The sequence below is a fragment of the Protopterus annectens genome, chromosome 2.part1 (genome assembly GCF_019279795.1).
Source record: "Protopterus annectens isolate FY-2018-M chromosome 2.part1, PAN1.0, whole genome shotgun sequence".
Classification (NCBI taxonomy): Eukaryota; Metazoa; Chordata; order Ceratodontiformes; family Protopteridae; genus Protopterus; species Protopterus annectens.
In genome coordinates, this window is record NC_056729.1 from 1,626,103,778 (window position 1) to 1,626,124,769 (window position 20,992).

The 20,992-nt window shown below is 38.9% G+C and overlaps 1 protein-coding gene across 1 annotated transcript in view; it reads left to right on the forward strand.

The window, feature by feature from the left end:
* The window catches only part of LOC122794563 (coiled-coil domain-containing protein 63-like), an 867,658-nt gene that overhangs the window by 291,957 nt on the left and 554,709 nt on the right, over positions 1-20,992 (forward strand). The window contains exon 5 of the mRNA XM_044063060.1: positions 10,319-10,441. Coding sequence (XP_043918995.1) covers positions 10,319-10,441 — 123 coding nt within the window. The remainder of the gene's footprint in view (positions 1-10,318; positions 10,442-20,992) is intronic.

Sequence of the window (20,992 nt, forward strand, 5' to 3'; positions counted from 1 at the left end):
CCTTCTAACTGTCCATCACTCTCCTCTTCCCTTCTCCAGCCACATAGAACACTTAGATCCACAAATCAGAACCTCTTAGAACTGTACAAGCCTTTACACGCACCAGGGCAACTTTTACTATCATTCTCCCTTGCCAGATTATGGAACTCTCTTCACCCACATTAGAACCACCCCAAACCTACCCTCCTTTAAAATCCTACTCCACTCTCACCTCTCCTCCCTCTGGGAATGCTCCTGTACCCATCCTATCTGATTCCTGATGCCCATCACTACTCTGTCCTACTCACAATCTCTGCCACAGCTTCAATTCCTCTCTCTAAAATTCCTTTGCCTAAATACATATAGTTATATTAATTGAACATGAATTTATTGTTTTTTTGTAAATATCTTAATTGTATTGTATTAAATGAACATGAATCTATTGTTTTTGTTAATATCTTATAAGTGATTGACTCAGCTCATACATTTCAAGATATGTAAAATTTTGTCCTTCTGTATATTGAATGTTAAACTGCTGTTCTTATATGCTGTACTAATACATTGTATATTATCTTTCTGTCTGGAGCTTTTCTCCTCGGGCCTCCATTGAAAACAGGCTACCTTGGCCCATTGGACTTTCCCGGTTAACAAACTGAAATAAATAAATAAATTATGTAGTATTTCATACACACCCTTTTAATTGTCTCTTTTTACAAAGCAGCTTCTGTTCTAGACTCAACTTCAAACTCAATCAGAACTGGTATTTTACTTAACACTGTGTTATTCCTTTCTCTTTGCTATGTTTTGCTATAAATCCCTGGTAGGGAATAGTCTACAGCTGTTAGTTCAAACTTCTGCTTAGCCTCATTCCTTTCCTCCTTAGTTATTTGCCCAAAACACCTCCATTCCTTTACTGATTTTCTCCAGTAAATTCCAACCCTGTCTTGCCCCTACTTGCATTCATCCATATTAGCAAAATCTCCTTTCTCCATTTCCATAGTGCCTTAGTTCTTAGAATATTCTACCTTGTAAATAAAATAATCTGTACAGTTGTTGTTATTCTCCTTAAAGACTTGCATTCAAAATCCTGCTGTCTCTTAATTGTTTGACCCCCCCAATTTGATCATCATACCTTTCCACATTGGTATCCTTCTGCTTGTGTTATGCATAAGAGCCTTAACTTTATCTGTCTCAACTCTTGCCCTCTTACCTTCCCAAATAAATTGTCAACTCTTTATTAATCATGGTCCATAACTCTCTTTTGGTTAATGAAAATACACCTGGCCTATATGTAAAAAACTAAAAGAATTAGAAGCATTTAGAATGCTTAATATCCATATTCATAATCAAGAACTTCCAACTTCTCAATTTTGTGCTATCTTTTGAAAGTCTCCTCCCACATATTCTTAGCTGCCATAATAAAATATTTTTAATCCATACACCTAAATAGTTAACCAAGAGTTAAATTTTTCAGTATCAAAATATAGTGAGGTCAATAGAGTTTCAGAAGTTGGTGTACAGTCTTAAAACACGATAATAGAACTAGTAAGACCTTATTAAGTTTAATTACATTGACTTCCAAAAAAAATTACTAGAAAAGGGAAATCAAAATATATGCCAACTGTATCTGAAATACTGAATATTGTAAAGGAGATAAAAAAAACTTGAAATGGGATCCTTAGAAAAGGGAAGGAGCAAATTGTATAGAATTAAATGGAATTTGTGGGAACAATACATCAAAATAATGTTTAGGGGGAGGAATGGATGTTTATGAGAAGGCAGGAACTGAGAGATTTATATAATGTTGGACTAAATAAGAATTGTAAAGAAAGAAAACATATGTAATATGTAATGTATGTAACAAAAATGTCAATATGGTTTGCTTTCTTTTCTGTTAATCTATGTGTGCCTTTGTCTTAAGTAATAATTTAATAAAAGTGTTTAAAAAACTCATGATAGACTCATATACATTCTAGAGAGAAGAGAGGTATTCCCTCATGACAAACCCTTTAGGAACAGGAGAATGACCCTTGGGACAGATGGTAGATCTAGATGGGTAGATGGTAGATGGTAGTCGGGGATGGGGGGGTAGGGAGCTGAGGAACATCTTGAACAATGTCTCTGAGGCTCAGTGGATTTTAGAAGAGTGTGGGAGGATCCATACTTAAACATCTTACAATTTAAGTTTGCATCTAAGAGAGCTGAGATGCATCAAAAGGCATTTGGATGACAGAGGTCATATCAAAGATACCAAAGTCCCTATGTGTGCATCTCCTCTGATCAGTAGTAAGGAAAGTAAAGGCATAGTCAAAAGATATATTGATGTAAGAGATTATTCAGATATTGACTGGAAGGAAGATAATGAAAGGCAGTAATAATGACTAATGGGAGATGAAGAATGCAAAAGCGATGTGGGGATTAATATCTTGTACACTATAGTTAGATTATGGCATATCAAAGGAAGTGTGCATGCATGTACGTATGGGAGTTGGACAGGATGGGGTGGAGTAAAGAAACTAATATGAACAACCAGTACCTACCAACGTTCTTTGGATTTAGTTATCTTAGAAAATACAGAAAAAGTAAGTAGAAGCCATACTGAAGGACTTTGAGATAAGTTGGTCTGGCAAGTGGAGAGGGTTAACACTAGATGTTACTTAGCAAATGACCTGGGTGGGAATGAAGCAATGGGGATATATCTTTTATTGAAATAAAACTCTCCTGAGAATATGCTGCTATGCCGTAGCTCTGTTAGTAAAGCTGCAGTCCCTGAAGATGATAAATCACTAGTGGAAATGCAGTAGGAGTATGACAGAAGTACAAGAGCAATTTAATTTTTTAACCTATTTCTTTATTGCATATGATATAACAACAAAAAAATCACAAATTATAGTCACTTCATGGCTCAAACCACATACTCTGTAGACATACAATAGAATATATTAGCATTTGGTTAAAAAAAAACTATAACAAGCATGTTATGCCAAACCACTTTAACCTATATAGATAGTTTAAGCATAGCAACAAATACAGTAACAAATACAGTAAACAAATCAAACATACAGTTCCACTGTCAAACCTTTGGATTTGCAAAAATATTATCTTCACCAAATATTTGTATACAGTTGACTGCTACTACTTACTCTGCAACCCCCATTGACATACTGATAATCTGTATTGTTAACATAGCATATTAAGGGTGAAAACTCTGTGCCTATGAACTACCACATAGGCGGTAGTCTACTTAATACCGAAAGTCTGATAAGAGATCTTGGGACACAGGTGGACAGTAGTCTCTCCTTTGATAATCACATCGCCACAGTAGTCAGGAAATTCTTCTACGTGGCACACCTCATCACAAAAGGTTTCTCATCCTGGAAAAAAGAGGTCATTGTTCCCCTCTACTCATCTCTCATTAGACCCATTATAGAGTACAACACCCCTTTTGGTATGTACCTCACAAGACATCTACAACAACTGGAAAGGCTACCGAAATACCTCACAAAGAGGATTGCCGGCCTCAAACAAATGCCATACGCAGACTATCTCAAAAAACACCAGCTTTACTCTGTCACATATCGCCTACTCAGAGGTGATCTCTGCCTAACATACAAAGCTATGTCAAACCCAGAGCTGTTGGACATGCTTCACTTAAAGAAATCCCAATCCCTCCGAGCTACATGCTCTAGGCACCTAAACCTTGTCACCACAATAAACAGAACATGGTGGAGGGATAGATTCCTGTCCCAGAGACTTCCCATACTCTGGAATAAACTACCTATCTATATCAAAAAAAGCTCCTCGTTAGCACTCTTCAAGAAAAATCTTGAAGATTGGATGGAGATAGGAAATTTACCCCGGGGATCACCTCTGTGGCTCTGCTTGACAGGAGCACAAGAAAATAATTTTCTTGGGTGGCAAAAGATAGGGTACCGTTTGGCTAGGCTTATATAGGCCCTAGGGCCAATAGCCTAGTACCTGCCTATGAACCTATGAAAAAACTTTGCTTTACCCTCTGGCCTTTATAAAAATCACATACTTTCAGTTCTAGTCACTTTTGTTTGCCTTCACAGGGTACCAGTTGTAAAATCTACTTATAAAGGACAGGAATCACTGTTGTTAAGAGTTTAGACATCCTTTCCAATTTTGAAAAATAAAGCCTATGAAAGGTAAGCAAATTCGTCTGTCACAGTAGGAATCTACTGGTAGGGTATGAACTTGAAGACCGAAAGTTAATGTTCTAGATGGTTTAAATTAGGAAGATTTGACATATGTGCTTGATTGCAGGACAATGCCAAACCATATCTAAGTAATCTGCTGCTGGACTTGCACAAGGCATGTATTTGCTGATTTAGACCAGTGTGTGGAATTTACTGTGATTAGGGACCACTGTTGTGTATGCTTAAAGTATGTGAAATGATGAATTTGCTGTGTATTGTTTATCTGTATCATTCTGGAAAGAATTCTCTTACCTAGCCCTTCTAATACCAAGTGTTTCCATCTGCTCCATATTAAGTTGGATAAACTATTCTGTTGGGCTGTATCTGTCTTACAAAACAAACTGATTTTTCCCTTATCTGTGAGGCATCTAAAGGAAACCTTAAAGGGTACTATGTTAAAAGCTGCAACATCTTGCTTTCCCCTACTCTTTCTCTTCATTCACCTTATGTAGGATATCTTGAAATTGTAAATACTGCTACCGTGGCAATTTCCTGTCCAAACATCTGACTTGCAATATAATCATTATAATCATTATAATTATTCGTCTGGATATTCCATACATCACACACAAAGAGCACTCCTGATGGTACCCATCTTTTTCTGTAGATAATTGTCTTGTCCACTTTTTGTTTCCTTAGAAGCCTATATACGCTTCCATAGGTAACCACTCATTTGTAGTGCTGTCTCAGCCTAATACTTTGTTTTGTACTCATGTCTCCCATCGTGCTAGATCCCAAAATTTTGAAATCACTGGAAACCTCTATTAATTAGTGTTGTCTCCTTATTTCTATCCAACTCCAATCCTATCCATATTGGCCTAGGATGTGACCTGGAATGAACATATGTGTATCTTGCCACCACCTCATTAAATTTCTTAGGTTAGGGAGGGTCATTCCACTGAGTTTTATGGGGAGAAATAGCTTTTTTCTACTCACTGTAGGGAGCAACTCATTCCATATAAAATAAAAATTGTAACAACCCCCGTGCAGAATTCACCCAGGCGGTCATTCGAGTCACACCAGCTCACTTGCAAAAAATGTCTTTTCAGACTTTACAATGGGAAATCTCTCGAAGTTCCAAAACAAAAATATAGAGCACTCAATTAATAGAGCAAATGTCTATTCAGACCTCACAAAACACTTCTTTAATATCCAACAATATTTCAACTTCAGATCTAGAGTAAAACGCCAAATATTTTATTGAAGCAAAGTGGTAAGCGCTTTCGCTATACAGCTTTATCAATTTCCCATTCTGTGAATTCTGCACAGGGGTTGTTACAATTTTTATGTTATACATTCTACTTGTCCTGTGCAGTTACATTTTCTTGCTTGTGGTGTCAACTTTTATTGTCTGGATCATTCCATATAAAGTTATCAATTAGGTGTTGGAATAAATAAACTTGTATCTGTAGGTGTGGGAGAGATGCCTCATTAAGAAAATAACTTGGGGGAAAATACATTTTGGTTAACTGTATTTTTGTTGAGAAATAGAAACCATTTTTCCATCATCCCACCTTGTTAACAGTTTGAGTCTATAGAGGTCTATAAATGGAATCAGCTATTTTGACAGGCTCTTTGGTTGTATAGCTCCCTAGATACCTGCATTCTAGAACTTTTGAGCTATGTCGTGGTAGAAATTGCATATGATCTTTTGCTATTGGAGACAAGAAGAATAGCATTGTTTTGCTTTCATTAGTTTCAATACTTGAAAACTGGCCTTGTCATTTTATACATTCTATAACATTAATGTAATTCTTATGAGGTTGTGAAATTCATATAACACAATCGTTGTCCAACCCAAGATGATACAAAAGTATCCTAAGAGGGAAATTTTATACCAATCTGATTTTTTATAATTAATAAATTGTATATATACTTCCATGCAGCTTGTTAGGGGAAATAATGCCATTTGATGTCTTGTGCTATTAGATTAGTGTACAGCAAACTCCACTTTGTAATAAATGCCCTTGGGAAATTCAAATGCTCCATTAGATACCAAGTAGTCTCACTTACCCAAGTCAAAAGCTCTTTAAAATCAATAAATTTTTTTTTTTTTTTAATTTATTTAACATTTGTTCACTGGGAAAGTCCGACTTGGAACAAAGCCAATTTTCAGTGGAGGCCCAGGGAGAAACAATTTAGAAGCATGTCTTTGGAACGTGGGAGGAAACCAGAGCACCTGGAGGAAACCCACACGAATGCAGGGAGGACATGCAGACTCTGCATAGAAGGCAATCCAGCTGAGAATTGAACCAAAGAACCTCTTGCCATGAGGTCACGGCTTAACCACTGCATCGACCAAAATGGCTGTCCTGTCTATATTATGTGGACAGTACCATCATTGTAAAGTCATCCATAATGTTTTTCAAATCTAGACTGCCTGTTCTAAATTTTAAGAATCCTTGTTATGACAGGGATATAAGAATAGGCAACAGCCCCAAAATTCTGTTGGCTAACACTTGGCAAAAATTTTCTGTTTCAGTTTGAAGAGTGAAATTTGCCTGTACTTACTTGGTAAGGTATTATCTTTATTGTGTTCGGGGGACGTGCAGGGGTGTCTTGGGGAAAGGTCAGTTTCTGCTCACATTCTTTGAAGCCCCCTTCAGAGGATCTTTCAGTTGATCTATGTACACTTTAAATAAATCACGGGTAAGACCATCCATACCTGTGGCTTTCCCTGGGTTGAGGCTTGTGCCTCTACTATCTCATTGCTGGTGATGAACTTGACAGTCAGTCGATGTTCCTCTCCTGAAAGTTTCTTTAGGCTGAGGACTTGTAAAACATTTTGTATGGCAGCAAGGTCACTGGCTTTTGAGTTAGGAGTGTATGTAAAATACTCACTGGCTGAGATCTCATTGATCCTATTCAGGTTAGTGTTAGAGAACTGTCTGTATCCCTGAGGTATAAAATAATTATTTCTCTTGCTTTCATAGTGATATTAAGTGAGAGCAGTTTCTAAGAGGTGATTCCCTGGATCTATTAATATGTTGTAAAGCAATTCCATTTCTCCTGTATATTCATATCCTGAATTAGGCACGGCTGCTTTTTCCCATAGTTAAGTATATTAAGTGTAGTGTTGTCTGTGCAACTTGTTTTTTTGAACTGTGTCTCTAAACTAGGTATTGTTTGCTTTAATCTTGTCAGTTCCTGTGTTCTTTCATTAATTTTCCTCCTTTATATAAATCTCATGAACCCGTCCTCAGAAATATTTTAAAATAGCAACATTGGGCCCTTATTGTGACACTATGGTTCTTTTCTCTTTCCCAGAAATTATTTATTTCATTTCTGATGCCCCCCCCCCCCCCCCCCATCTGTCTTAGTCTTAAGAAATAATTTGTCAAATGTCTGATTAAGCAGTTAGGAAATTCAATATATAGAACTTAGAACCACTGCTGAACTTGCATAGTCTGACCAAGTGGAGGGGATCATGTCATGAAGCAAATTTCTATAAATGAGAAATAAATCTGTATGACTGCCCATTCCTTTTTTATCTGCTACAAATGTGGCATCTACATCTTACTCAGTGGGGTGAAGCACTTACTGTCCATCTACAAGATCTAGTTCTGTGATCGCTTACAATCTGTTCACTGATCTGGGATGACAGGATATATTGGGAGTTTTTTTTTTTGTCTGTACCTGGGTATAGCACCAAACTGAAGTCACCTTCTGTTTTGTAATGTTTAACTTTATGCGTGAGGCAAACAAGGTCTGTGTCAAATTGTATAATGTGGCCAATGTCGTATGGGGTTGGGTCATAGAAATTCCCCAACAGGATATTTCCTTTAACAGTGTTTGCCTCGGTGTCTCTCCACCTGCCTGAAGAATCCATGTATTCAGACAGTTTGGTCCAAGAGCTATGTACCAATATCACACTTTATCATTTTTGCTGATGTATGTGAGCTAGCAGCAGTACTGTCCCCATCCAGTCCATCTTTTGATACCCGCACTAGCCTATTCTTTTTAATCTTGCTTTCTTGCCTGGAGAAATACTCGCCTTCATTTGTCTACTTATAAATTCCAGTATAGCTTTTTGCTTACAAGGCGTGGATGTTCCCCTAACACTGAAAGGCAGACAACTGATGTGATCCTATTGGGTGTATAGCTCACGCATTGTGGTTGATAAAATAACACTATAGAAACTGATGAGATCACAGAGTGAAAAACTTGTAGTGTACTTCATATTGAGGGTGTTGCAAGACCTTGAAACATGTGCAGAACCATGAACTGATGTAAACTGGGCTACAGGCTTTGTGTACACAGTTGTAACCTGCAAGAGTATAACAACTCCCCACCTCCTTAAACATACTGAACGTAGGAAGGAAACTAAGAGATACAGGTAATTTATTACCAAACAGGTAACTTAAGCTATTAACATAGTACAAAAATTCTGACTTAAGCATATCACTGCTTAACAGTTCAAACAATTGGTTTAGTACCTTTGTCCCAAGTATGAGAACCCCTGGCATGAACATATTTCACACCATGAAGCCTCCGTGGTTTCTTCTTCTGAGATCTTGATCTCTGGCCCTACCAAATCTGAATCAGCATTGCCGTTGTTTGAAATTACTGAGCTGGCCTGTAGTGGAGTAGAATCTGTTGGTAGTAATGGGATGTATATCCTGACTGATCTTCCTTCCATGGGCCTTGGCACTTTCTTGAAGTTCTCTTTGATTCCTATTGAATATTTAGAGGGTGATGGGATTTAAGGCCTCTCCTTTTTTCATGCATGGTGAAACTAGTGCTAGAGCATTCCCAGGCTCTTGGATCACCACTGAAAATACCTTTTTCTTAGGTTCTGATTCTACTGAAATGAACTTCACCTCTTCTGCTGTGTGAAAGATGTTTATAAATTCTCCTTTGATTATTTACAGCACCACGGGGAAGCATAGCTGGAGTTGGTATACTTTCTCCTTAAGCAGGTGCAGGTATGGGGCAAGAGACTTTCTTTTTTAAAAAATATTTATTTATAGTCTGGTACTAGACATACCAATGCCCCTGCTATTTTGAAATTATTGTGTGGCATCCATGCATTAGCAATGTTTCTTCTTGGTCCACCTAATTCAAGCATTTAGAAATTAATTGTCTGGGGAATCTTTGTTCTTGGCTTCTTACTACTAATTTCTTAATTTGTACTGCAATAAAACATTTGGGATTGTTACCCTCTGCATTTTCTGGAAGTTCCAGATTTTCCAACTCCATAGTTTTATCATCAAGCATGTTAAGTGATACCAGATATTGTCTAGAGCTTCCTTCCAGTGCCAGGATTCACTCTGTATTGTGAGCAGTGTTTCTCTAGTGGGCTCTTAGAAGGGCCTGCACATGGTTCAGTTGTTCCTCATGTCGGTAGTAGCACATTTTACTTGGGACACATCTGCAGCTGTCATTTGAAATGCTTTAGTAAGTATCTCGTTGGAATTCTTAATTAGTTTGATATCTTCTGTAATAGAATTCTGTTTGTCTGCCATAACCCTTGTTGTACATCTACTTCTTCATTAGGCCGCTATGGTTATTGCATAATAGCACACAATTGTAGAAGAGCTGTATTATTCCAGACTGCATATAAACCCCGCCACACATTTCAATAGACTTCCTGTTCCAAGACTTTTAAAAATTAGAGGTTGGTAGCTTCCTTCATGGCTCAGAAAACAACCCCCACAAGCCCATGCATGTTCAGTTCAAGAGCAATTTCTTTGCAAATGAGATTCTGTTGTAAGGGAATATTGCCTCAAAATCTATACACAAAATTTCATAACAACATGTGAATAATCTTAAAACTATGCAATTTTCTACTTTATTTCAACAGATGTGCAATTTTATTTTATTTTCATGCATGTTTGTTCTTGATGAGTAGTCTGAGTCATATTCATTTCCCAAAATATGATGACTCGTAAGTGATAGTGGTGAAGGGACAGCTGTCAGTAATACATTAAGCCCATTCCAGTAATGAGGGAGCTACATATTAATATTAAAATGTACCTAAATGAGATTTAGTATGAAATTTAATAAATGTACCAAACTGGCACATTTATTTTATATTGCCCATTCTGTGGTGCTATAGTGATAGGGAATTTTGTTGAAATGTTTGAGACTGACTTGTCAACATTGTTAATTTTATCTAGATAAAAAGTTTGGAAAAGAAAATTTCAGAGCAAAGAAAAAGATCTGCAGGACCTTCAGGACCAGCAAAGCAGAACCTACACTTGCAGAAGAACATAAAAAAAATGGAAAATAGGTTGGATAGGGTAAGACTTTTTAAGCATTGTTTATATCGGTGCTAAATTCCATATTGTGTAACTTTACACAGTTGTTTTTACCATCAGAAAACAGCAAACAGCTGCTTCATTTTCCATAAGAGAAAACTTTCTCTTTCTCTGGGCAAATCAAAATGTACTATCGACACTGCATCCTGTGTATAAGTTTTGCCATTTTTATGTCTTATTGCTTCCAGTCTTTTCTGTTCTTGTGAGATGGCATGGTAACTCAGTCTCTCTCTGTGCAGCTTTTGGATCAGGCCTTGTACCATCTTGAGTTTTCCTTCGTTTGAAATGCTTCCAGACTGCCATTGGCTTTCTTTTGATATAGCTTCCATTCTTAACCAAATTATTCCATGAGAAGCTTTACCACTAAGTTGTGTACATTAACATCAACACGTTAGTATTTCTATAGTATTGGCCACAGGTGTCTGTGTGGATTTAAACTTTTCACCAGCTCTGAGAACTGACAGTGACATGCTGACTGCCTGTGTGCTATCTAATAAGACTACCCAGGTCCCTGTCTGTAATTTTTCCAGCCTTACATGGTAGCTCAGAGACTTCAGACCTGTGATCTTTTTGGTTAGGAATCCTTTGGGGTCTTTCTAATTGATATGTTTAGTGAGATGCATCCCAAAGACAGTGTTGTACTCAATAACTGGTTTTATCAATGCTGTGTAGAATGGAGTGGTTACCTCTTTAGACCTTGATGATACTCCTTTAGCAATTAGCTGGGCTAAATAAAATTATTTCCTCATGGACATTGCCACATGATGGTCAAAAGAGGGAACTCAACCCAAGTACCTGGGTCATGGACTAAATTTTATTTTGTTATGGTGTGTTGTCTATACAGTATAATGGGGAGGTTGTCTACCAAAACTGATGATACTACACCTTTTAGCATTTAGTTTCCATTTTAGTACACCAAACTTTACAAGGGAAAGTTAATTCTGGAGGGTTTGCTTGTCATAGGGCAGCTTAACAACAAACCCCAGATTGCAGTAATCTTAACTTTGCTATCCAGAAGTCTTGGCTCTCTGCTTGCTAAAAAGGAGAGCACTGAGCCCTGAGTTACACCACTGGCCACTTTCATACTTTCTGATGATGTGCCTGCAACCTGCACTGTATGGTTTCTGTCTTTCAGCTAATTTGCTATGCATTTTACCACATATGTGTTGATTTTTAAATTATAGAACTTTTGTATGATGCCAGCATAGGAAATGGTGTGGAAGGCCTTGGCCAGGTCAAGCTATATCACGTGTACTGCATAGCCGCCATCTATCATAGCAAAATTAATTTAAAATGGGTGGCGAAAGCCAAACATACTCTGGCTAGGCTTATAAATGCCCTAGGGCAGATAGCCTAGTATGAACCTATGAACCTATGAACCTATACCCTCTGTAACTCTTTCAAAGAAGTTTACCAAATTAAATAGACAAGTTCTACCCTTCACAGTGCCAAACTGTTAAGGGTGAAGTCTAACAAGGTTCTTGATATTGCAGTTCATGAGGTCAGTTATAATAGGTTCCATGGCTTTGCAGATGAGGCTTATAAGGCTGATAGGTCTGTAATTAACATTGTCAGTTGTAAAACCACCCTTACAGAGGGGCATCACCATTGCATTACACTACTTATGAGGGACAAGCCAGTAGCTAAATGTGCCAGCTATGGTATGTTTAACAATAGAAAGTAACCATGGATTTTGTCAGGTCTCATGGAAAAAATATCTTCCCCATAGATTACCAACTAATATACCATAAAAAACAGTGAAATGCAAAGTAAGGTTTGCAACCCTATAGTTGTTCAAGCAAACTGCCTTAGACAGGCTAACTACCCTTCCTCTATAATTTGTTACTGATGGGATATACTAGCTAATGTACTTCTCTAAATTAATATTATCTTTGCTGACAAATAGATGATCAGACTGCAAAGCACTATTTCACTTTGTTTCCTTGCCTGGTTGGTCTTTCACTAACCTGACTTGAGGCTAGTCTTCTGGTTGTTTTTATTCTTTTCCCACCCACACTACAACTAACTTTATACCCCTCCATACTCCTCGTCACTCTATTTTCATCCAGTCATCATCTGTATCATTTACCTCTTTTCTCAGTCTTTATTCCACCACCACCAGCAGCTCACAAATAACATCTCACACACTCTTCTCCCCTCCCACGCAAGACTAACACACCTTCCTGCACATACAGAAAGACACAGTCATTTATACAGCTAAAATACCCATAACCCTAATATATAACTCAGACCATCATTCACTGACATACAAGTACATCAAACACACCTGCATATACAGCTCAGTCGACTCTGACCTCCACCCTAAAATCCTCCATCTCACACGTATCAACTCCTACGCTTTCATTTTCATAAAGCAACACTTCCAACCAACACACTCACATTGTTAACATGTTCTCCTCAGTAGCACTTACTTTTCCTCTCTTCCTTCTCCTCTCCCATCTAAACTCCTGTCACTCATGCTCCAGATCTCATTTCGCATAGGTTCATAGGTTCATAGGTAGGTACTAGGCTGTCTGCCCGAGGGCATTTATAAGCCTAGCCAGAGTGTGTCAGCTTTCGCCACCCCATTGATTAATTAACTGAGCCTATGTCAAGAAGAGCCAATGAAGTGATCCCAGGGGTGTATTTTTTGTTACCCATCCACTCATCAAGGTTTCTCTTGAAGAGTGTTAGTGAAGGGCTCTGCCTAATGTAGTTAGGAATTTTGTTCCAAAGCATGAGGAGTCCCTGTGACAGGAATCTATCTGTCCAGCATGTTCTATTTATTGTTGTGGCGAGGTTTAGCTCACTAGAGCAAGTGGCTCGCAGTGACTTGGATATTTTTAGGTGGAGCATGTCCATCAATTTTGAGTTGGACATGGCTTTGTAAGTCAGGCAGAGATCACCTCTGAGTAAGCGATATGCCACTGAGTACAGCTGGAGTTTTTCCAGTCAGGCTGCATAGGACATATGTTGGAGACCAGTAATCCTCATGGTGAGGTACTTTTGTGGTCTTTTCAGCTGTTGGAAGTGTCTTGTGAGGTACATCCCAAACGGGGCGTTGTACTCTATGATGGGTCTGATGAGTGACGAGTAGAGGGGCACTATAACCTCTTTATTTCTAGATGTGAACCCTTTAGTAATTAGATGGGGTACATAGAAGGATTTCTTAACTACATTGGCAATATGATTGTCAAAGGAGAGATTACTATCTACCTGGGTCCCCAGATCTCTTATTACCTCTTCTGTATTAAGGGGGCTGCCACCTATGTGGTAATTCATGGGTGTTTTGTTTTTCCCAAATGGGATGACTATGCATTTTTTGGTATTTAGCTTGAGACCATGACTTTGACACCAGGTGTCCGTCTCAGTAAGGCCCTTTTGGAGAATGTCTGTGTCAGCCAGTGAGTCAATTATGGCTCCCAGTTTGCAGTCATCGGCAAACTTGGTTAGCCACAGTCATCCTGTGTTTGCCTGTACTTCCGAGAAGTATATGCCGAACAGTAGGGGTCCCAGGACTGACCCTTGTGGGACACCACTTGTGACTGGTTTAGAGTCGGACCTGGCACCTGCTATTCTTACCGTGTGAGTTCTGTCTGTAAGCCAGTTGGCAACCCATCTCATGACATAGGGGTTTATGTTCAGGCTGGTGAGTTTTTCTATAATTCCCGAGTGGGGAATGGTGTCAAAAGCCTTGGTGAGGTCAAGGTAGGCTGTGTGAACTACCTTCCCCTCATCTATGGCCTTGGTGACCATCTCGAAGAAGTCAACCAGGTTTAGTAGGCATGATCTGCCCTTAACAAAGCCGAACTGGGTCGGGTCAAGTGTTTGGAGGTTCCCAATGTCTTTGTTAATGAGTTACATGATGATGCGCTCCATAGCCTTGCAGACCAGGCTAGTCAGGCTTATGGGGCGATAGTTACCAAGGTCAGTTGTGGCCCCTCCTTTGTGGAGCAGAATAACCATTGCTGTGCGCCATTCTATGGGCATGTAGCCTGTGGAGAGGCTGAGGTTGAACAGTGTGTTTAGGTGGGGGGGGTTAGTTCATTCTGTAGTTCGTGCAAGACGCAGCCTGGGACACCATCTGGCTCCATTGACGCTGTGCTTTTGGCTTTTGAAAGGACTGTTTTCACCTGTGCATCTGTGATTTCTGGGACACTACATTTTTCTGGTATTGTTGTGGGCCCTTTTGAGGGTGAAGTTTGCACTGAATCTATCTGCCAGGATGTTGGCAATATCAGTGGGTTCAGTATATTTTGTGCTATATTGCACTAGCTCTGAGCATATCTGTGAGTTGCCACTTAGATTCTCAACCTAGCTAATGAAGGCTTTGTGGTTATCTTTCGAATCCTTGGCTATTTTTATTTCGAAGATAGCCTTGAAGGATTTTATGAGGGACCTTAGTTTCTTACTGATACTGATCAGGGATGTCTTTCCTTCTTGGGATTTGCTTTTTTTCTGAACTAGTTTCCTCCTTCTATTGTATAGCCTGTTTATGGCAAGGGTCCACCTGACTGGTTTCCTTCTCTTAGGGGAGTGAGTCTTGGTTTTGCTAGGTATGGCATGATCCATGCATCCTTGTAGATGCTCATAGAGTGCATTTGTAAAGGTTTCTGCATCTTGGGCAGCATTATCCTTTAGCGTGGGGGCTAATCCCTTAATCTACCAGCTCACAAACTTTATTTACCTACTCCCATCACAAGTCCATTGATATAACTCTAACCCTATTCCATCTCAAATTTGCACATCTGTTTAAATATTTAACTTATCACTATAAGATTATCTCTTAAAACCTCTGTCCAATGAAAATAGTTGACCTGTACTGTCTATAATCCCCAAGCCTTAAAATGTAGTGGTGGTATCCACCCCAACCCAGGCCCAAATTCTTTCCTATATCCACCCAATCTCACCCCCTGTGCAAACCCCACCTCCCCTACACACCAGTCTTCAAATTTGTCTTCTCTACTCACTGTACACATTAGCATCAATATCTATAACAAGATTCATGAATTTCATGCATGCCTTGTCCAACACTCACCTGACATTGTAGTACTGACTAAGCCCTGGCTGACTGTAACATCTGTAGAGCTGAGAGAAAACATAAGAAAGATGAGTTGAAATACCGTATAAAAACATCCTTCATCTCCCCCTCTATTTCTCTCTCTTCCACCTCTAACTCTCCCCCAGTTTAGCAGAGCAGAAATCTTGGTGACAACTCTTAAACTAAGCAGCACAAATATATATACATTATAGGAGTCTATGTCCCTCCTAGTAGCAGTTATACCATTACAGAAGACATTCTTTTCTGGCTGACCTATAAAATCACTACTAGGCAACTTTAATATTGACTGGTTCTCACTCTCTTCTACCAACTCGCCACCAAAACCGAAATCTGTATGGACTTACTCAACTGATCACCTCTCCTACTCGCTATAATAATAATAATAATAATAATAATAATAATAATAATAATAATAATAAAAAACAACAGATGAACCGCAGACTGGATTATCAAATCAACCAAGTAAAGTCTCTGGTTGAGGAATTCTCCCTGACTCTTTAAATGACCTTCTCTCCATATTTGCTCTAACAAAACAAATAAACATCCAAAACAACATCACTACAATGTGGTTCATAACCTCTCAAATTTTGAAAATTACACTTTCATCTCATACCTCAATCAGTACAACTAGACATCCCTAAAATATTTTATATTCTACTATATTCTACTTTATAGCCGCCGTGGTGCAGCGGTAGCATTGTTGCCTCACAGCAAGAGGTTCTCCCGTTCGACTCTCGGCTTGAGTTGGGAGTGCCTTCTGTGTGGAGTCTACATGACCTTCCCGCGGTTGGGTGGGCGTTCAAAAGACATGCGTAAATGGGCGTGCCTTTGTTGAAGGTTGAACGTCAAGCTGGCACCTCGGCATTCGTAAAAAAATCTACTGCCAATCATTAGCGAACTGGAGTTCCGCTGTGGCGACCCCTAACCAGGAAAAGCCGAAAGGCAACAACTATATTCTACTGTAATAACATATTCCTAAGGATACTGAACAAACTAGCCTTCCTCAGAACTAAGTCAAATCCTGCACCTTGGCTGACTAGGAGTAGCAAACATATTATGAAACTTCAAGGTGCTCCCTGTTAAATCTGGACAACAAACAAAATCTGGGCAACAAACAACTCAAACTAACCATCACAAATTTAGAGAACTTAGAAATAGAACTAAAAATCAAATTAAATTTGACAAAAAAAAAAACTACTACACGAACCTCCAAAGTAGTAATCTGTATAACCCCCAAATATTCTCGTCTTCCATAAAGCAGCTCCTAAACCCTGGCTGCTCAATACAACCCAAACTCCCAAACATCACCAGGGCATTTAACTCCAGCTTTATTATTGAAGTTTCATCCCTACTTAATAACAACAACAACTAAAACAATACCTAGAGCACATTCCAAACCCTCAAATCCCCACACTCCCTATCCCTCCAGTCAGTCCACCATTAAAAAACTTCTGCTGAAATTAAGACCCACCTCCCTACCACCTGATAACCGACCAGGTGACTATCTAAAACTTGCAGCAGAGTACAAAGACTACCCTGTCTCTATACTGCTTAACCACTCTATCAATGAATCGTATGTACCTCTCCTATGGAAAAAAATGCTACATCCTCCCCATCCGTAAAGGTGGTCATTCAGTTGAGCTCATTAATTATAGCCCATCACCATTCTCTCCCCACTGTCAAAGATACTTGAAAAATGTGTTCAGTCCCAATTACTTTACTATATCACCCCGAAAACACTTCTCCATCTTCCCCTCAGAGCATGGTTTCCACCCTCACCATAGCACCTAGTTGGCTGTCCCTAGCTTCCTTAATACAGTCATCACAAACAGACCTGAAGGCAACCTTGTATTAGTCCTCTTTCTTGATTTTTCTAAAGCTTTTAACGCTGTGTCTCGCACTGTTTTCTTTAAAAAAAAAAAAAAAACTCTTCAGCTTATGCCTTGATAACCCCTCCTTCTCCTGCTTTTCTAACTACCTTGCTAATCACCACCAGGTAGTGAACTGACTGATATCAATCAGTCATTTCACCAGGAAGTGAGATGGCTGACTGACATTTCACCATTTATCCATACTTGGTTCTGTCCTGTTTAATATCTCTGTTAATGATCTTGCCCTAGCAAACAAGAATGTCACCCTAGTACAGTATGCAGATGATTTGACCATCATCTGATCAGCAAAATACCTTGACTTCCTACAACAACTGACTCAAGAATCTTTCTCCTCTAACCAGCTATTCCTCATCCCCAGCAAATGAAAATTACTTCTCTTCATTTCGGTACACCTTGCAATAAAAAAGTCATTCTTTTCTCTTACCCCCTCTAACAGTGCCAAAATACAACTTGTCACTCGTACCAAACTAATAGAAGTTCATATAGATGAAGCCCTAAAATTTGATGTTCGCATTGATCATGTGGGTAAAAAACTCAAGAGAAATGTGGCACTGTCTATAGAGCCAACCCCTTTTCCGGCTAACACAGCTAGGTCTTGTCTCATTGCAGCCCTCCTCCTACCCACCCTCCTCTATGCTGTATCAGTGTTTACTAACATCCAACAAACTGATGTAAACAGGCTCAAACAGTGCTGCAACAAGGTCACAAAATCTGCAGCCTACCTCCCCCATAGATCACATCACTGTTTAGCATTCAGACACGTCTACTATCTCGAACTACCACACCATCTAATATACTCTCAGCTCCTTACTGTCCATAAGCTACTATATAAAACAAATGACTGTCCATCCCTAACAAATCTATTACAATCCTGTTACCTAACTAGGACTCTGCTCTTCCGACAAAGGCTTACAACTACTGATACCCCAACCTTACAGCTTAAAACTCTCACATCATATCCAAAGCCTGGAACTCCATGCTCCTAGCAGTTAGACAAGACCCATCACTAAAAGTCTTTCAAGCTTCAACTAAAAAACACACCTACTCAAATCATGGTGCTGAAATACTTTTCACCTGATTAAACCATTCTTCACTCGTTTAACTGCTCTCCTTGCTGAACTATTTATCCCTTCTAAAATCAATGTTAATGGTATAAAATTATAACCTACAATATGTCTGAATACTGCATCAATAATGTAATGAGCAGTTACCATTGTAAGACTATGCCTGTTCGTATATAATTCCACTACTGATTTCTTGCTCACCATGTTTATATATATATTGTATTAAACTGCAACTTCATATACTTAAGTATATAGTATCTATGTTAGAAGTCATTGTCAGTGTTTGGTTGTATTGTATTGTTCTGGAGCTTTTATCTCTGGGCCTGTACATGAGACCAAATGGAGATTCACAGTAAATAAAAATAAATAAATATTTTTTGGTGCCAATTAGCACTTTCAGTAAAAGATTTTTAGAGATAATTGGGAAGTAAGGTGTTGCTTTCAGGGAATTGAATAGAAGTCTTGGGGTAAAATTTGCAACAAATTTGTTTGCAAGGATATCAGCAACGGGTATTCAGTTAGAAAGGAGGCATTGTTAAGAATAAGTTCAGGGCAGTGTAGGAAGGATTTATAATTATATTTACACTCAGAGGCCGACTTAAGCTCATAGTCTCTTTTAATGAACCTGATAGTGTTCTTCAGTTTTTCTGTAATGCTTTTGATATTATTCCTTTGAAGAAGGGTCTTGGATATACTAAGTAATTTAAGAAGTTTCTTTTTTGTTGTATAGTTTGTTTATAGAGGTGGACCGGAAAGGTGGCTTGCTTTTGAATTTCCTGTGATACTCTGTTCTGTTATGGACTGATAGCTGTAGGCATTTTTCTTAATGGGTGTAGAATTCCTTAGTGAAGCTTGCTGGTGTATTAAAATGAAGGAAGGTGCAGTTGTAAGGGAATGTTGATATCTCATTACAAAGTAATTTGAGGTAGGCGTGTTTGTTGTTCTTAAATTCAGTGGGGTTTGCAGTAGGAGATTTAGAGACTTTAAAAGAGAAGATCACGAGTTTATAGTCAGACATCACTGGAGAAGGCGATACCAGAGGAGTAGTGAAATAAGCAGCAATCAGATCAAGAATGCTTTATCCTCTAGTTGGTTTATTTGCAAACTGCTCAAGAGATTTTTGTTTCTGAAGTCAAGGAATTGTTGGCATATTCTATATTGAAGGTATATCCTGTATTGAAGGTATGCATGTCCAAGGTTATTGAAGGGTAGTTAAAGTCTCCTAAATTAAAGGACATTTTGCTAATGGGGAGATAATTTAGAACACTGGTCATCAGGGTACAAAGAATGTGTTTTGTGAAAGTTTTTTCATTGATAATTAATCCTGTCTATGGTGATCTGTAGTTCAGTGAGTTTCATTTGGGAATCCCTAGGGATCTGCCTGCATGTAATATATTCATTGACAAATATGAAGACTCCACTACAGTTGCACAATTGCCATTAGGTCTGGAAGCAACCAAGTTTCATTAACTACACAGACATGGGAGGAGTGCCAAAAGATCAGGCAATTTATAGACTTCTGACATTGAGGAGAGCATACCTATCATCATCAACACCCCCTTTTTCCCATTTCTGTACATTGGGTCAGGTGTTGTATCAACTGTCATTATCTCTCTTGATTTAGTGCCACTCTCCTACCTTTGACAGTCATGCCTGACTGTCACAGGTTTCCTGTCACAGAACCCATCCATCTCTTTGATGGATGCCCTTATTTTCTCTTCCCTTCTTCCTGTTTTTCCAAAATCTTCTTCACTAGATTCCTTCTGCTTTCCTGCACATGTGCCTGAACCACCATAATTATTTATTTGCTCTTCTCTGCAATTGGAGCATTCTGCTCTGCTGTCCTTATTTCTTTGTCTATCCTGCAATGTGCATCCTAGCATCTGTCTCCGGCACTTCATCTTCATCACCTCTAGCTCTCTCAATGTCTCCACCTTCACTGCCCAGGTTGCTGTACCATACAGTAGTACTGGTCTCACTATATTTTTGTACACCTTATGTTTTAGCTTCTTTGTTTTTCTTCTGTCATACACTAGCCCCTGACACTCTGTGCCAGTTGACTGTAACCTCCCACCTCCAGTCTAGCTTTGATTTTCTCATTCAAACTTCGCTTCTCCACAACCATCTCTCCCATGTAGTTGAACCTATTAACCTGTCCCACTGTTTTCTCTTCTGTTTCAATTCTCAGCTTCTTTTGATTTCCCCCATTTGCTGGCATTACAGTTGTCTTACCTGTACTCAGCTTCGTCCCTTGTGCCTTAAGTTTTGCATTGCATTTCCCTATCACTTGTTTAAGTTCTTGTTCAGTCTGCCTGCAATGCCACATCATCTGCATACAGCAGCTTTTTTTTTGCTGCAAACATTATACATCACAAATCACAATTAATATATCCAGTCATTGTCAGTCAACCATTGCATATCTCATTCAGATCCTGCCTTCTTTTAAACATTGTTCCTCCTCTGCATGTAGTGGTCCCACATTTCCCATTTTTTTCCTGTGTAATTTATTCCTACC